The following is a 15,772-nucleotide window of genomic DNA, read 5'->3' on the forward strand; positions in this document are numbered from 1 at the left end:
TGATTGATGGAATAGGCTGGGTTGATTAATCCGAAATGCATGTCATGATCATTGGTACCAGCTGCTCCACTCAGATAAGTCTCTCTTCTTTTCCCTCAAACAGTCATCCAGTTTTGGATTTTCTTCTTTATTCCTAACTCTCAAAGTCATTACATTTCATTTCTTTTGAGTTTATTTCTCTAAGGCTTGTCCAATGTCAGCCTTGTCTAAGCAAGTAAGAAGGTATTTCAAAGCTTACTACCAACTTTCCAATTGCACGAAGCAAAGTGCGGCCAGAATGTACCAGAGATAGCATGATGTAAAGTGGGAGAAGGTGTCAGTGAAAGTTCCATTGGTTGAATGGTTTGGTTCAGATAAAAGGGTCAGGAATGTGAAAACAACGGTTTGGGTGCAGAACACTTGGGTCATTCAGGGTCCTGCGTTTGAGAGTTGATTAGAAAGTCAAACAATTCTTGGCCAGTTCAAGGCAGCCAGTCAAAGCAAAGCACAGCAGCGGAAGGGCCAACCCTAGCAAGAATGCCGCAAGCTAATCACAACATTTTTAAACTGACAAGATTTTTCTTTGATTAAAACAGGGGCAGAAAAATCTCGTTTGTTTCGGAAAAACCCTCCGTGAGGAAAGCAAGTGCCAGACAGACTCGGCAATAAGCTCCAATACCCCTTGGATAACAGGATTTAGTAAGTTTGAGGCCCTCGCAAATGACAAGGTCTGACGAGAGGTATACTTTTGGGAAATGTAATTTGGCATTTTAATTGTCACTTTCGGAATGGCGTTTGGTTTGAAATTTTCAGGATAAAGGAATTTAATTTAGAATATATTTTGATAACAAGAATTGATTAACACTCACAGATGTTCCCAATTCACACTGGGGCAGAAAATTTCTTTTGTTTTGCCTGTTTTGATGAAATCAGGCACCCGCCTGGAGAACAGGGAAGATAGTTCAAATTTCAAGGGAAAGCAGCTCAAGTTTCAAGAGGAAGACAGTTCGAGGTTCAGCAATCAAGCGCCCACCTAGAGAACAAGGGAAAGCATCTCAAGTTTCAAGACGAAGACAGTTCGAGGTTCAGCAATCAGGCGCCCACCTAGAGAACAAGGGAAAGTAGCTCAAGTTTCAAGAGGAAGACAGTTCGAGGTTCAGCTATCAGGCGCCCACCGGGAGAACAAGGGAAAGCAGCTCAAGTTTCAAGACGAAGATAGTTCGAGGTTCAGCAATCAGGCGCCCACCTGGAGAACAAGAGAAAGCAGCTCAAGTTTCAAGACGAAGACAGTTCGAGGTTCAGCGATCAAGCGCCCACCTGGAGAACAAGGGAAAGCAGCTCAAGTTTCAAGAGGAAGACAGTTCAAGTGTTGGAAATCAGGCGCCCACCTGGAGAACAAAGGGGAAGCAGTTCAAGTTTTGGTAATCAGGCACCCACCTAGAGAACAAAGGGGAGCAGTTCAAGTTTTGGAAATCAGGCGCCCACCTGGAGAACAAAGGGAGAGCAGTTGAAGTTTCGGAAATCAGGCGCCCACCTGGAGAACAAAGAGAAAGCAGTTGAAGTTTTGGAAATCGGGCGCCCACCTGGAGAACAAAGGGAGAGCAGTTGAAGTTTTGGAAATCAGGCGCCCACCTGGAGAACAAAGACAGTTGAAGTTTTGGAAATCAGGCGCCAACTTGGAGAACGAAGGGAGAGCAGTTGAAGTTCTGGAAATCAGGCGCCTACCTGGAGAACAAAGGGAGAGCAGTTGAAGTTTTGGAAATCAGGCGCCCACCTGGAGAACAAAGGGAGAGCAGTTGAAGTTTTGGAAATCAGGCGCCCACCTGGAGAACAAAGGGAGAGCAGTTGAAGTGTTGGTAATTAGGCGCCCACCTGGAGAACAAAGGGGGAGCAGTTCAAGTTTTGGAAATCAGGAGCCCACCTGGAGAACAAAGGGAGAGCAAGTTCAAGTTTGGAAATCAGGAGCCACTGGAGACAAGGGAAGCAGTTCAAGTTTCAATGCAAGTGTTGGAAATCAGGAGCCCACCTGGAGAACAAAGGGAAAGCACCTCAGAATACAATTCAAGTCAGCAACAAAGGAATTTCACTTGGAGAGTACGAGTCAACAGAGCAACAGGAACTGCAAGATCAAGTTTGAAGATATAGATAGGATTCTTGTAATGCATAGATCATAGTTTAGTCTAGCTTCTTTTATTGTTATTTTGGTGTAATAAGGGGTTCAGCAATCAGCAGCAGCAGCAGCAACAGTGAAATCACAACTTCCTGGTAGTCCCAGCTACCGAAACTTCCCGAACTACACTGACTTGATTCCTTTATAGCCAAGGATATGTAGGCAACCTCGGAAGCAGGGTGCGGTCAAATCTTTCAAAAATGCTTCCTAAAGAATATTCAAACGGGCAAAAATCGCTCGTATCCGCACACTTTATCTTTGCACGAAAACTCTTCGTGTTTCCGAGCAAAGAGGGGAAGCTGTGAGCACATGATTTTTGCCCTATATCAATTACTCCCATAAATTCAAGAAAAAAATTTCCCATTATTCGCAATTTCGTAGATTTTGTAGCATTTTGTCAATTGTTTGCATTTGTCTGTGCATGTTTTATTTAATTCATGGAAAATACAAAAAATACATTGCATTTGCATTTAGGATTTGATTTTTGCATTTTTGGATTAATTAGTAATTTAGTTGTTTTACAAAAATAGAAAATCACAAAAATAACTCATTTTGCGTCTTTAACCTTTTAATTTAAATTTTATAGTTTTTCTTTTAATTTAGGATTTAATTAATTATTGAAAATACTGTGTTGAGTGATTAGTTTAATTTGGTAAGTCATTCTAATTTAAGAGTTATTTTAGTTTGTTAATTAATTTGAAAAGGAAAAGAAAAAAAAGAAGAAGAAGAAAAACAATTGGAAATTATAAAAAAGGGAAATAAAAGAGAAGGAATTGAATTTGGGCTAAAATCCCGAATTTGGGCCATCCAATTGAAAAACCCAGCCTTCCCTTCTCACTAACCCGTTCAGGCAGGCCCACACTCCACCCCAAAACCCGGTCCAAGTCTCCAGCCCTGATCAATACGACACCGTTCCACCCCCTCCCATCTCAACCGTTGATTTTATTCGATCCAACGGACCGAAACTCGATCCCCCCCCACGTATTTAACTGTCTGAACGACCCTACCCCCCCCCCCATTCCATTTCCCCCTCATTCCGTCTCTCTCAAACCCTAGAGACGCCGCTCTCAAATCCCCACCGCCTCCGCTTTACTCCGCCCACCAATCGCCTCACGGCGGTTCTAGTGGCCCAATCATCACCAAATTAATACCATGAACTCCCCTTCAACCCCCCCCCCCCCATTCAAAATCCCCACTCCATTTTCCTCGAATCCCCCACAAATCCCTCCGATTTCAGATCCGAATCCAAGACCTAAAAACCCTAAATCAACCAAACCACCCCAAAATCACACCCCCACACTCTTCACCTTCCCAAAAACCCCACCTGTTTTTCCCAAATTGGAAATCTGGTTCCAAGAAGAAATGGGGAACCCTGACTTGTTTCCCTTATGAGTTCAAGGGTTTAAGGGTTGATCTGCGATCGGAATTTGTACCATTTGATTGTTCTTATCAAGAACAATTGATTGGTACCAAATCTAACCCATTTCAAAGTCACCAGGCCTCATGCATACTTCAAAGACCGACGGAATTCTTTATCAGTAGGTATTTGTTTCCCTTTCTCATTTCTATATCCTCATTTCCTACCTCTTCAGCTTTTTCTCCTTTTCTTCTATTTTCCTTGTTTGTTTGTCCGTTCCTGTTTCTTTGTCTAAGAATGAAAAGGGTTAGTTAGTTTTAATTTCAATCCGTTTTGATTTTGTTTTTCCTATGAATAATCGTTAATGTTAATCATCAGTTCAGGGTCAAAAATAAAATAAAATATATAAATATTGCATTGTTGCCATCAGAATCAGTAGTTCTTCACTTAGGGTTTATGTTAACTTGTTTAATGGTTTAATTGTTTCAGAGTTTTAAATTTCAAATAGGTTCATTGTTCTTAAGGTCTTTGATTGCTCAAATGTGAGTTTATTTCTAAGTGCCTTTCAATGTCAAACCCGTTTAGATTTTAGAGATTAATGTTGTTTGATTCGTTTGGCCTATGGTTTGTTTTAGAAAATTGTTTGTTTAGTTCATACATGGTCAGAACTTTCAGGGGTCTCAAATGAGTAAATAGAAACCTAAGGGGGTCATAAGGGGTAGGCAGAGACTGTAATAAGCAGGCTATATAAGGGTAATTTAGGGTTTGTCTACTTGGGGAAATATCAGATTATTCTAGAACAAGGGGCAGCTGGCCTCATTTGGTTAGCTGAGGTGCTGAAGCCAATGAGAATAGGACAGCTGTCCATTTTCTATTAAGAAAAATACCCTGTGAGGGGTATTTTGGGGAAAATCCCATTGCCTTGCCTTGGAAGGCACACAACAGACTTCTGCCTTATAAATAAGGCATTTCCCTCATTCAGCACAAGGGTGACACCCTAAAAAGACTAAAAAATTCTCTATTAGGCTTGGTGAAAAATTGCTTGGAATTACACTTTGGGTACACTAGTAGAGTCATTTTAACACCTCAAAGACCTCTTAGTTGATCTGGGTTCGAAAAATGGTTCAAGGAAGTTGAATTGCTGTTGTTGAGTCGCTGATTGACACTGTTCTATTGCTACTGATTTCTTCCTCTTCTCTTGCTCTAATTTTTGCACCCAGGTACTCCCTGAATGTATGAAAGTGCAAGTTGAAGACATGTAAAAATTGGAGATTTGAGTTTCTGCTGAATATCAACATTTACTTTAGATTTTCCTTGTGTCCCTGTATTAATGATTAACTCTGTTATGTGTGTTTTTTCTCATTTTGTTGTTCTTGTACTCCCTATTCAAACTATAGTCTAGTCTTTTAGCCTCTTATATTGGATTGCTATTTGGGATGAGAGTTTTGGTATTTAAACACTTTGAGGGTCTGAGTGTATTGGAAGGCATGTTTTAGTCTATTGTGTAGTCCTATGTTGGTTTGCCTATCCTCTTGCCTCATGTTAGATTTGCTGAGTATGAATTCATGTAACAACTTAATAGTAATTAAATGTTCAGATGCATGTGTAGTTACTTAAGTTTTGGCAAATTATTTTCCACGTTTAAAACTGTGTGCATGTGCCTAAGACAAAGGGTATCAAGAAGAACCTCAATTGGGCCTATCATTGGCCCACGCGGGGCAGCTTAGCCAAATTTTTAACTGAGGCTTTTGTAATTGCCTTCTTTGGGCCCAGAGGCCCAGCGAGCCTTTACTGGTTTGTTCCTTGTCTGCTTTTATATATTTAGTGTAATGAACATGGACTCCCATATTGGAACTTCGGCTCTGAAAGGCCGAGCATAATACCTAGCCTGACCAAAACTTTTATGACCATTCGCATTTATTTCCCTGAAGGTCCAGCACGCCCTGTAGTTAATAAGTTGTGCAATGGTCTCAAATTGCGTCTGTTTTAAGTAATTCCTTCGGATAGATTGAGGTGTGCCATCAAAATTAATCTATGACCTTCACATGTTATAATTAGGCAATAGGATAATTGTTCGTAGAAAAGCCTTTAGGGCCGTTTAAAATACAATTGCGATTGTGTACACGTTCGCGTGATATAATTGCGATTCTAAACCAATTCGGAGTATGCGTTCGCGCAACTTCGACAAAACCTTCTTAATAATAAAATTGGTTTTCATAGGCTACTAATTTAAGTTAGTTTATAGTCCGAGGTGTGTCATCCATAGTTTAATCATACATGGCCCTCGTATCAATTTCATAATTTAGATATAATAAATAACAAATAGTCGTAGTTTTGCTTTAGGCACGCTTAACATATTATCATGGTTGTGGACACGTTCGCGTGACATGATTACGATTTCTAAAAACAAAACCGGAGTATGCGTTCACGCAGCTTCGGCCAAACATTCTTAATAACAATAAAGCGTTATTAATTGTGAACACGTTCGCGTGACACAATTTTGATGCGCCAAACAAATGGGTATGCGTACGCGTGACCCGTTTCAAGATAATTTTCTTAATTAAAAAACGGTGAAAGGTAAATACACATAGGTTCTAAAATCACTAATTAGACAATTTAGTCAAGCCAAGTATGATCAAAACGACCGTGCTAGAACCACGGAACTCGGGAGTGCCTAACGCCTTCTCCCGGGTTAACAGAATTCCTTACTCGGATTTCTGTGTTTGCAGACATAAACAGAGTTAAATCTTTCCTCGATTCGGGATTCTAAACCGGCGACTTGGGACACCACAAATTATCCCAAGTGGCGACTGTGAATCTAATAAATAATCCTGTTTCGATTGTCACTTTAATTGGAAATACTCCCTTATACCCTCCCGGGGGTAGGAAAAAGGAGGTGTGACAGACACCATCACGAGATGTTCAAGAAAGTCAAGAGTCAGGACCATTTCATATCATTTTCATTCTAAGAAATGCGGGGACTATCTGTATACGGTAAAAATCAGAAGGCCCGATTTTAGCCGTTGAAACGCTTCACAAGCGCGTCTCCAAAGGCTCGAGGCATGGCTCGAGGTTTGACCCCGAGGGTTCCCAATGTTTGACCTCGGGGCAGTGCAAATCGATGATTATCATGGGAGAGCGGGAAGTTCCCAAGGCGCGTGATCAAAGCTGACAAAACTTGTAAGAGAAGCACTAGTCTGTACCACATTAGCGAATAGCTATACCAGCTATATTTCTTTGTAATAAATGCATCTGTACCATGTTGGGATTTTTCCTCATATATAAAGGGGATCCTTGTCATTTTGTAAGGGAGGACACACTACATTGAATACAAGAACAAAAATATTCTCTGCTCTCTAACTTAGGCATATTCTCCTTTGATCTTATTATTTACATTTATTGCTTATATTTATTGTATTTCATTGATTGTTCTTCATTTATAGCTCATTATTGATCATAAAGAGACCTCATCAAGGCCTTTAGAACTGTTAGTTCCATCGATTGTTCACAGCCTAACGCATAACTCGACCTCGAGGCCCCGTACCAGCCAGGTCGAGGCCCCGATTCTTAGCCACTCGGTTTGCTTGATGCGTTACCTTCAAGCTCTTATCCTATTTTCTAGTCTCTCACTTAGCATTCATTGCTTAACAACTAGCATAAAAATAAATCACGTATTTTTAGAACCACAAAATCAAATCTAATTGTAATTACCATTTTCAAGGTAAACACTCTAGCTTCTTTTTGTAAAATATAATGTAGCCCCTACAATAATTTTTTAAGGAGATCTAGATTTTGGTATTCCTTGTTAAAGCTTAATTATTCGTGAATAAGAACTCATTTTGCTTGTTGGTCGATAGCTCCATAATTGGTTAGCACGAAAGCTAAAATGGAAAAGTGCCTTATAAAAAGAACTAAGCGGTCGTTGCAAATATAATCCGGTTTACAAGTCCGGAGTCGAATCCCACAGAGAACTAAGGTTTAGCTACAACTGTTCAATATTGCTAAGAAGACAAGCTCGAATAATTCCTATGTTATAAATATTAAGATTCTTGTATCTAATTAACTAACAAACTAAATTAGTAGATTAACAACTACAGATACTAAGGGTTTGAGACAGATTAAGGAGGTCTAGAGTTATGATTTCCCCAATTGTCGGAAACCTTCCCGCTACGTTTTCTATAAATTCGCTTAAGTATTCTCTACCGATCATGAGCGCTCAGACTGTCGTAACTCTCTCCCGAGTAATTACCACAATTTACTAGACATATTCTCCCGAATTAAGCTAGTTGGCATTAAGTATGGCTCACTCGGATCGCACGCAAGGTTTCGTTATCCCTAATCCCACCTTTAAACCCTCCGTATTGATCTCTCATATACGTTAGGAGTGATGTTGTTCAACAACTACCTAAATATGCACTCTCTCCAGAGTAATACACACTAAATAGGCACAGTCGATTGAGAGCTCTTCAACCAACCACAATAATAACGTAGTTGAACAACTAGAGAAAATACTACAGGAAATCTATATTAACGTAACAGGAAAATCATCCTCCAAAAGATTCCATCAAAACCCTAGATAACAAATTATCTATTCATAATAGTATGCAAAACCAATACTAGAATTCATAACCAATAATGGAAATAGGAAGAAGGAAGTGAAAAACTCGTAGAAGAATTCCCCGCCTTGCTCCTAGTGTATTCTTGCCTCCTTAGATCGAATCTCCGGCCTCCACGGCGGCTCTGTGCTCTCCCTAGGTCTAAAGTAGTATCCAACCTCGATCTTCCTCAAAAGTGGCATTTTTAGGTCTATTTATATGTGTAGGAAAAGTCCTAAATGTGTAGGTCAACTTCTAGTCAAGCCGGGAAACAATTAAAACCTTCAAAACTCGGACTGGGCCTGGCCTTAGGCCTGGCATCGCCTGGATAACGCCAGCCTAGGCCTGGCTTTAAGCTGGCCTCACCTGGATAAAGCCTGGTTAGGCCTGGCTTTAAGCTGGCCTCACTTGGATAAAGCCTGGTGGAGCTGGCTTTTGCCCGGGTTCTCCTTTTCACCATTCTCGGGCGCACTTTCGCCGTTGAAGCATCCCTTTGGCTCTACTTTCATGTACGATGCACCTACACATAAAATAGCCTCCATTCGCTCAAACAAAGTGTATTTTAACATTAAAGCATATAAAACGCAAAGCATATAATGTGCAAAAAAAACATAAATTATAGCCACACATCATGCTCTCACATTAAGTTTTGTTGGTTGAAGACGTGTTTGGGTTCGGATGTAACTCTTTGTTTCTTCTGGCTCGTCATAGAGGATTATGGGCTTGACCAAGGTCCTCTCAAGTTCTAAAAGTTTTTATTATTCATCAAATATAGTACATAAATAAAAAATATTTATAAAATTTTTACAAAAAATGAACAATAGTCAAAAATTAAACATAAACGCATACGTGAGATTTTTCTTTAACTTTCTATATTAATATTGGTTAATGAACTTCCATCATTGTCCAATATAATAGACCTAAAAGAATATTGGAAAGTCTCATATACCGTTGACAATGAGAAAAAAAATTATACAATTGTGTATGAAACGAAAAAGGAAAAGAAAACTGAAGTGGGATATCATCATTGCAATTAATGAGAATTAGAGAAATATTAATATTTATGTTGTGAAATCAGGTAATGAATCAGACACAAGGCACAACACCAATCTCATATATCCCGAAATGAAACACCTACAAGACTATGTGGTCCCAAATACTAATGGACAAAAGCTGCTACGTAATTTATTAGTAAAAGAAACAAGAGCGCATTGCCTATAGAATATTCTACAAAGAACGTATACCTTGTTGCATATGAGCCGATGTGATCTCAATGCAACTATAGATTTTGAAAGAAACAAAGAACTAAAAATTGAGAAAGATAAGATAAATGCGCTGAAAAGAAACAAAGAGATTGGGAAAATTAGGTTTTATTCCTCATGTCCTTACAGTATTTACTTTATCACAATATAAAGAGAACTAAGAACCATCTAACATTACTAGCAAACTAAGGGATTCTAATAAAAATAAATTAAAAATTTGTGGTGTTAAACTGCAATATAAACTTTATCACAATATAAAGAGAACTAAGAATCTATCTAACATTACTAAAAAAATAAGGATCCCGTTCCATTTTTCCATATTTTTTCACTGTTTACATCATAATTGATTTCCTTACTCAAGAAAAGTACATATGAATTAAACAAGATTAATGTGAGAGGTAAAATTAGGAATAATTGGATATATAAAGAACGTCCAAAATCCTTGAATTAAACTATTTAAGTACAATGAAAGAATTCTACAACATGAAAGAATAACACCGTTTATATATGAACTTGCTAATTAAGGTTAACTATAATCTAACTAAACTAGTCCTCGTACAATATTTGGAAAAGTTTCTAATTGATTAACCGCGCAAGCGAATTATAAAAAGAAACCCTCTCTTTTCCTAATCTTCTTTAGTATCTCTTCTCATCTGTGATGACACCATATCATGAAGAAGTCCGTCGTCTCCGGCCAAAGAGGAAGAATACGGGTAGGGCGAGTACCTTCTTTCTTGGAGTGAATTAGTTGAAAATAAGGATGAATAACCAACATTGAAGTTATTTAAAGGTAAAGTTGTAGTAGGGGAATAATGGAGGGGTTGTTGCTGCTGATCTTGATAATATTGAAGTTGTGGGATAGACAAAGGGGAATTGCTATAAATTCCTCCGCCTCCACTATTACCACCACCAATGGCGCCATCGTAGTAGGTGGTGGTTCGTGGCAGAGCGCCACCAATGCTCTGCGGCGGCGTAATGCGGCACGGATGTGTGTGAGTACCTTCATAAGTTGTAATAACTATTGAAGTATCTTTGACTGACCTTTCCACTCTCTTCTTCACTCCACATGAAATAGTTGTGCAACGATAATAGCTCCTGCACAAGAAATTTATGCACCTTACACTTAAATTTTAACAATGAATGGACTACTTGAAGAAAGAAAAAGGAAAATTTTCAAAATCAAGAAAGAAAAACTTCCCATTAGGATAAGCTATAGCAATCTTTGCGTAATTGTAGCCGGTTGGATTCGCTTTTTATTTTTCCTAACTGGTATATACTGATTATATATTAATTATATATGGTATATATATATATTATACATAAAATATATATGTGCCAGCTAGTTTTAGTTTAAACGATTGAATGAGCGGTAGAAGAATTAAACCTCTATAAAGTTAACGAATTTTCAATTATGAAATGTGTCATTTTCTAAACATGTATACCTTGGAAAGGGGCTGCTTTTCACAGCTTTTTGGCCGTATTTCCTCCATCTAAAACCATCATCCAAATGATCAATTTCACTCTTGGTCATGAATGCAAATCTTGGCTCTCTTTGCCTCTTTTGGACGTTCGTCTTTTTAGGTTTTAACCTAAGCCAACAAAGGAAAAACATCAAACGTTGCACAAAGGGAAAAAATTCAAATAAACAAGAAATTGGTAAACGGAAAAACTCACAAAGCATTTCACTTAATTAGATGATGCATTATTTAGAAACATATATTAAACCAGGCCCCCTTCAGAACAATTTAAGGTTTTAGGTGAGTTGGTTATATAGTTCAATATTGTATAAATATAATTATTGGAAAAAATAATATTCTTTCTTGATTGTATAATTAAGTTTTTAGATGAGTTAGTCGCATAGATGGTACATATTAGAACAGGCAAATGTCTTGAGTTCATATCTCATCGCACCCTTCATCAAAAATCTTAATTTTCACATGTTTGACCCATAAAAATTAAAGGAATCAAGCACGTGAGTAAATACACGTTGAAATTATAGTTAAGTAAATAAATGTGTGTTTTCTGTAACAAGTTAAGCTTTTAAATAAGGACAGCTCAACGCACAAGGCATCTCACGTTTACGCAGGGTCCGAGAAGGGCCACAGCCTAATGGTATGATGTAGACAGCCCACCTTAATACAAGCATTAGTGGTACTTCCACGGCTCGACCTCGTAACCTATAAGTCACGCGAAGACAACTTTATGTGTCTTAGATTGACAAAAACTTGCTAGTCCATTAAGTTTATAAGAAATGCTAAAAGAATAATTTATTTATTTTGGTCCATAAAGAAGCAGAATTTAAGCTTACTGTTTCTTATACTTGTCTTCATCTTCATCTTGTTGCTTTACTGTATTGCTCTGTTGATCATCCTCGGCAGCTTCAGTTGATGATGAAGAAATAGACAACGAATTGGGGGTCGTCGGATTATTCACCAACTCTGATGATTCTTGAAATGTGGAAGTTGGAGATGGAATAATAGCCAGTGATTGAGGTGGTGGAGTTTGAAGCAAATCGAAAATGGAAGGAATAGTAGTATTGAAATCAAGAAGATGAGCACCAAACATGTTATCTAAAAAACCTAAAGAATCCTTTTCAGTTTCACACAACATATCAAAGATGTTTGGTAAAGAAAAGCTAGTTTGAATCTGTTGTGAAAACATCGGATTTTCCAATGAAGTCTCTGCTTTTAGCTTGTTTTCCTTCTCCATAATATTGTACTAGGTTCTTGTTCAAATGTTGGTCTTCTGTTTCTCAGCTGTATAGTCTTATTGTTGAAGTGTGAAGAGAACTTTTGTGTTTCTTTTGGTTACTTTTTAAAGGGTTTTGTGTATGGGAAAAGAGGTTGGTCCAAGATAGCCAGGGGAAAGTAGTTTTTTACACTTGACCGGAAAATGCCGGTGGTCCAAACTAAATTAAATGTAAACTTTGGCTTATGAAGTAAGTTTAGTAAATTATGAAAATGTATTACTCCAGTATAGAGCAAAAACAGATCATTTTTACCATCGAACTGTGAAATGTTACTTAACAAAAAATACTGCTCATAACGAAGACTGTAACTAATGGACGTGTTCGATACATCGGAATCTGACTTCATCTGAATTCGCGTCGAAAAATCCCATATTAAAAAATAAAGCGCTCTCAGATAACTTCATATTCCGGACTCGAAAACACATGCTCACCAAGGGCGGAGCCACAAGCCGCCCTACGAGTTCGGTCGAACCCAGTAGTTTTTGCTCAAATAGTGTATTTGGTATTTTGAATTCATGAAATATTTTGAATTGCTTAGAACTCAGGCATTAACATTTGAAGTCGTGATCCAAAAATTCAAAACCCATAAGGTTGAAATCCTGAATCCACCTCTGATGCTCACTATGCACTATAAATTAGCATGTATATAGAGAGAGAGCACATGTATTAAATAGTGACTACCAGCTATCTAACACAAAAGTAACCTTTCAAAATTATTTAATATTAACTCATAAATTTGAATTAAAATAACCAATAAAAAGTTTCTCATTAGTCTAATTAATTTGATTAATAGAACTAATTTAACTAAGACCAGAAGGCAGAATTAGCAGGTGAGTGTTGAAGGGAAAAGGAGAGAAGTGTTGGCAATAATGTGGGGAAGAAGACCACCGCTTCAGCCAAATAGTTGGCGCTTTCTTACGCGTTGTTGTTGACCGGTTACCGGGAAGAGTGTGAACTGGCTTTGCTTACATGTTCGAGGGAAATTTAAAGGGGACATGTGTGCTCTTAAATCCTTCTGTGTTTTCCACTTTTTTTAATGGAAAATTCTTTCTTGGGGAACAAGAATGTCCGTCCCCATTCTTAAGTCATAGCTAAAAGAATAATAATAATAATTATTATTATTATTATTATTTAACAAATTAGATGGAGTTTTTATGCAAAGTTTTTATATTAATGATTACAAATAGTGTTGTAAGTGTTGGTCGAAGCTAGGGGTGTACATAGGTCGGGTTGGTTCGGATTTTACAATTACCAAGCCAAATCAATTGTGTCGGATTATTAAATCTAAAGATCAAACCAAACCAATAAAATTCGGATTTTTCAATCTCAGCTTTTCTCGGGTTTTCGCGTTATTCGGGGTTTTTTCGGTAAAATCTTCATAGAACAAAACATATAACTTGTGCTCAAAATATTTCTTTAATCCTAGTAAGATACAACAATATAAAGTACTTTCTAAGAAAATAATATAAAATATGAGATGTGTCATGGCATTATCCTAACAATAAATACAATAAAATTATGTAATATAAATATTGTTAATTAAAAAATCATAATAAAAATAAACATAATCTAAAAGTACTAAGTCATGCTAAAATAAGTAGACTAATAAGGGAGCATTAATTACATGACTAAACGCTAAAGAAAAAATAAAAATAGGTTATGCATTTTTATCTAAATTATTGCAAACAAAAAATATATATTCAATACATTCTCGTTAGTAGTATTGAATTGAATGTCTTTTGTTAGCATTAGTATTGATTTGATTTTGGTTTGGGCTTTTGTCAGCATTATTTAATTTACTAATATTAATGGCTATAAAACTTATTGGAACATTCAAAAGTTCCAAGAACCTTGAAATAATACCTTAAAAGATAAAATTATGAAAATTTTTAAAAAATATTTATAAATTACATCACAATAAGTATATTTATATATTAAATATATCTAAAATTTCTATATATTTAATATCGGGTTGGTTTGGTTTCGGTTTGACTTTCTTTAGTTAAAACCAAACCAAATCAATTATGGTCGGGTTTTTTTTTCCAACACCAAACCAAATCAAACCAAACCATAGTCGGATTTTTTTTCCGATTTGACTCGGTTATCGAATTGGTGCGGTTTGTAGGTTTCTTTTGTACACCCCTAATTAATATCATTATACAGCTTACATTCCCAACTACAATTTATGCTTTTAAAATTAGAAATTAAAGAGCGGCATGAAAGCAGGAACAACGTAACAGACAAGTGTTCCCAATTTCATAAAAACTAGATGTCCCAATTAAAGTCAACTATTTTGTTAAGCAATTGAATTCATCAAAGTCAAATGAAAAAGTAATAGCATTGGACCACCAATGATAGATGACATGTATCCTAGTACATATATCTTTTTAAATCATGGTGTCGGGTCAGCTTGCGCACATCTGAACTAATTTTATATATATATATATATATATATATATATATATATATATATATATATATATATATATATATATATATATTTGTTATCTCCCACCNTTAGGGATACGTACATAAGGGTAATTTTGAAAAAACAAATTGAATATTTTCTTGATTATATAAATGGACACTTATTTTGGACCAAAATAAAAAGGTAAATTGGCCACTTATTGTGGATCGGAGCAGGGGGCGGATCTAGAGTATGATATATGAGTTCCCCGGAACTCAGTAACTTTTGCGTAGACCTTGTATTTTTGTTAAAAATTTTATTAAATATCTATTTGTGAACCTAGCTAGTTATTACTGTATATTAATTTGAGATTGCGACAGGAACCCATAAACTTAAAATCCTGGATCCGCCTATGGATCGGAGGGAGTATTAAACATTTGTCTCGTTGTTCTCATTTATTGTTTGTTGCTTAATTAACTTTAGCCAATTATAAGATCTTTAGACATTTGTATCAGACCTAATTGTACAATCATGTGACAAAATTGACGAGAGTTTAATTAAGGTGATGCACGAAGAAATCGTGTACATAAAATAGTGAATAATAATGTTTAAAAATCAGAATAAATTTAAGCGTGATACACACCCTGCTGGACTTTCTTAGCCTCCAAAACTTTGCTAGGGGAGAAAATGAAAGGATATAGCGTCATCACGGCTTTATTTTTTTTTTTTGTTTTCTATCTAGCTAGGTAGAAATGACACCAAGTAGCCACTTTAAAGAACTGCAATTTAGAAATTAGTTAGTACGTCATGAATTTTAGTTTTTCAGTTTAAATTTTCGGAACAAAAATATGTTGAATTGTCATGAAGTTAAGATTTTTAGTGTGAAAGTTCTAAGACAAAATAAGTACTGGCTAATTTCTAAATAACATTCCTGAGAATGACTCTCTGTGCACTTGCCCCTCTATCTAGTCTCTGGTATCCGAATTACGGTCCCGACGAATTTGAATTCGAGCCGCGTAAGGCCTACTAAATGGGTGAGCGCTCTTTACCAAAAAAAAAATACGTTTTCAAATCTTGAACCTACCAGCTATAGTAAGGTAGAGGAATTCTATCTATTCCACCATAATATTTGATGGTGTTAATAGAGCTATTGAGCAACAAAATCTTACCTCCATATAGGAGTGGCAAACGGACGGGGCGAGTCGGATATGGTTCGGGTCGAAAGAAGGGTAATAAAAAAACGGATAAATTAT

General features: G+C 36.8%; 1 protein-coding gene across 1 annotated transcript; it reads right to left on the bottom strand.

Annotated features, from left to right (window-relative positions):
* Positions 1 to 9,786: 9,786 nt before the first annotated feature.
* On the bottom strand, positions 9,787 to 12,171 carry LOC109216343 (probable WRKY transcription factor 23). The gene is made up of 3 exons (XM_019380485.1): positions 11,672 to 12,171; positions 10,806 to 10,952; positions 9,787 to 10,458 (listed from the first exon to the last, which is right to left on the bottom strand). The coding sequence occupies exons 1-3, from the start codon at positions 12,070 to 12,072 to the stop codon at positions 9,990 to 9,992; spliced, it is 1,017 nt and encodes a 338-aa protein (XP_019236030.1). The 5' UTR covers positions 12,073 to 12,171; the 3' UTR covers positions 9,787 to 9,989.
* Between the last annotated feature and the right edge of the window lie 3,601 nt (positions 12,172 to 15,772).

This window comes from Nicotiana attenuata, unplaced genomic scaffold (assembly GCF_001879085.1).
Source record: "Nicotiana attenuata strain UT unplaced genomic scaffold, NIATTr2, whole genome shotgun sequence".
Lineage (NCBI taxonomy): Eukaryota > Viridiplantae > Streptophyta > Magnoliopsida > Solanales > Solanaceae > Nicotiana > Nicotiana attenuata.

Coding starts and splice junctions, on each gene's coding strand:
- LOC109216343 (XM_019380485.1), bottom strand. CDS start 12,072: ATGGAGAAGGAAAACAAGCTAAAAGCAGAGACTTCATTGGAAAATCCG. Junction 10,953..11,671: donor GAAGACAAGTATAAGAAACA/GTAAGCTTAAAT, acceptor TTGTTGGCTTAG/GTTAAAACCTAAAAAGACGA. Junction 10,459..10,805: donor AAAAGCAGCCCCTTTCCAAG/GTATACATGTTT, acceptor TTTCTTGTGCAG/GAGCTATTATCGTTGCACAA.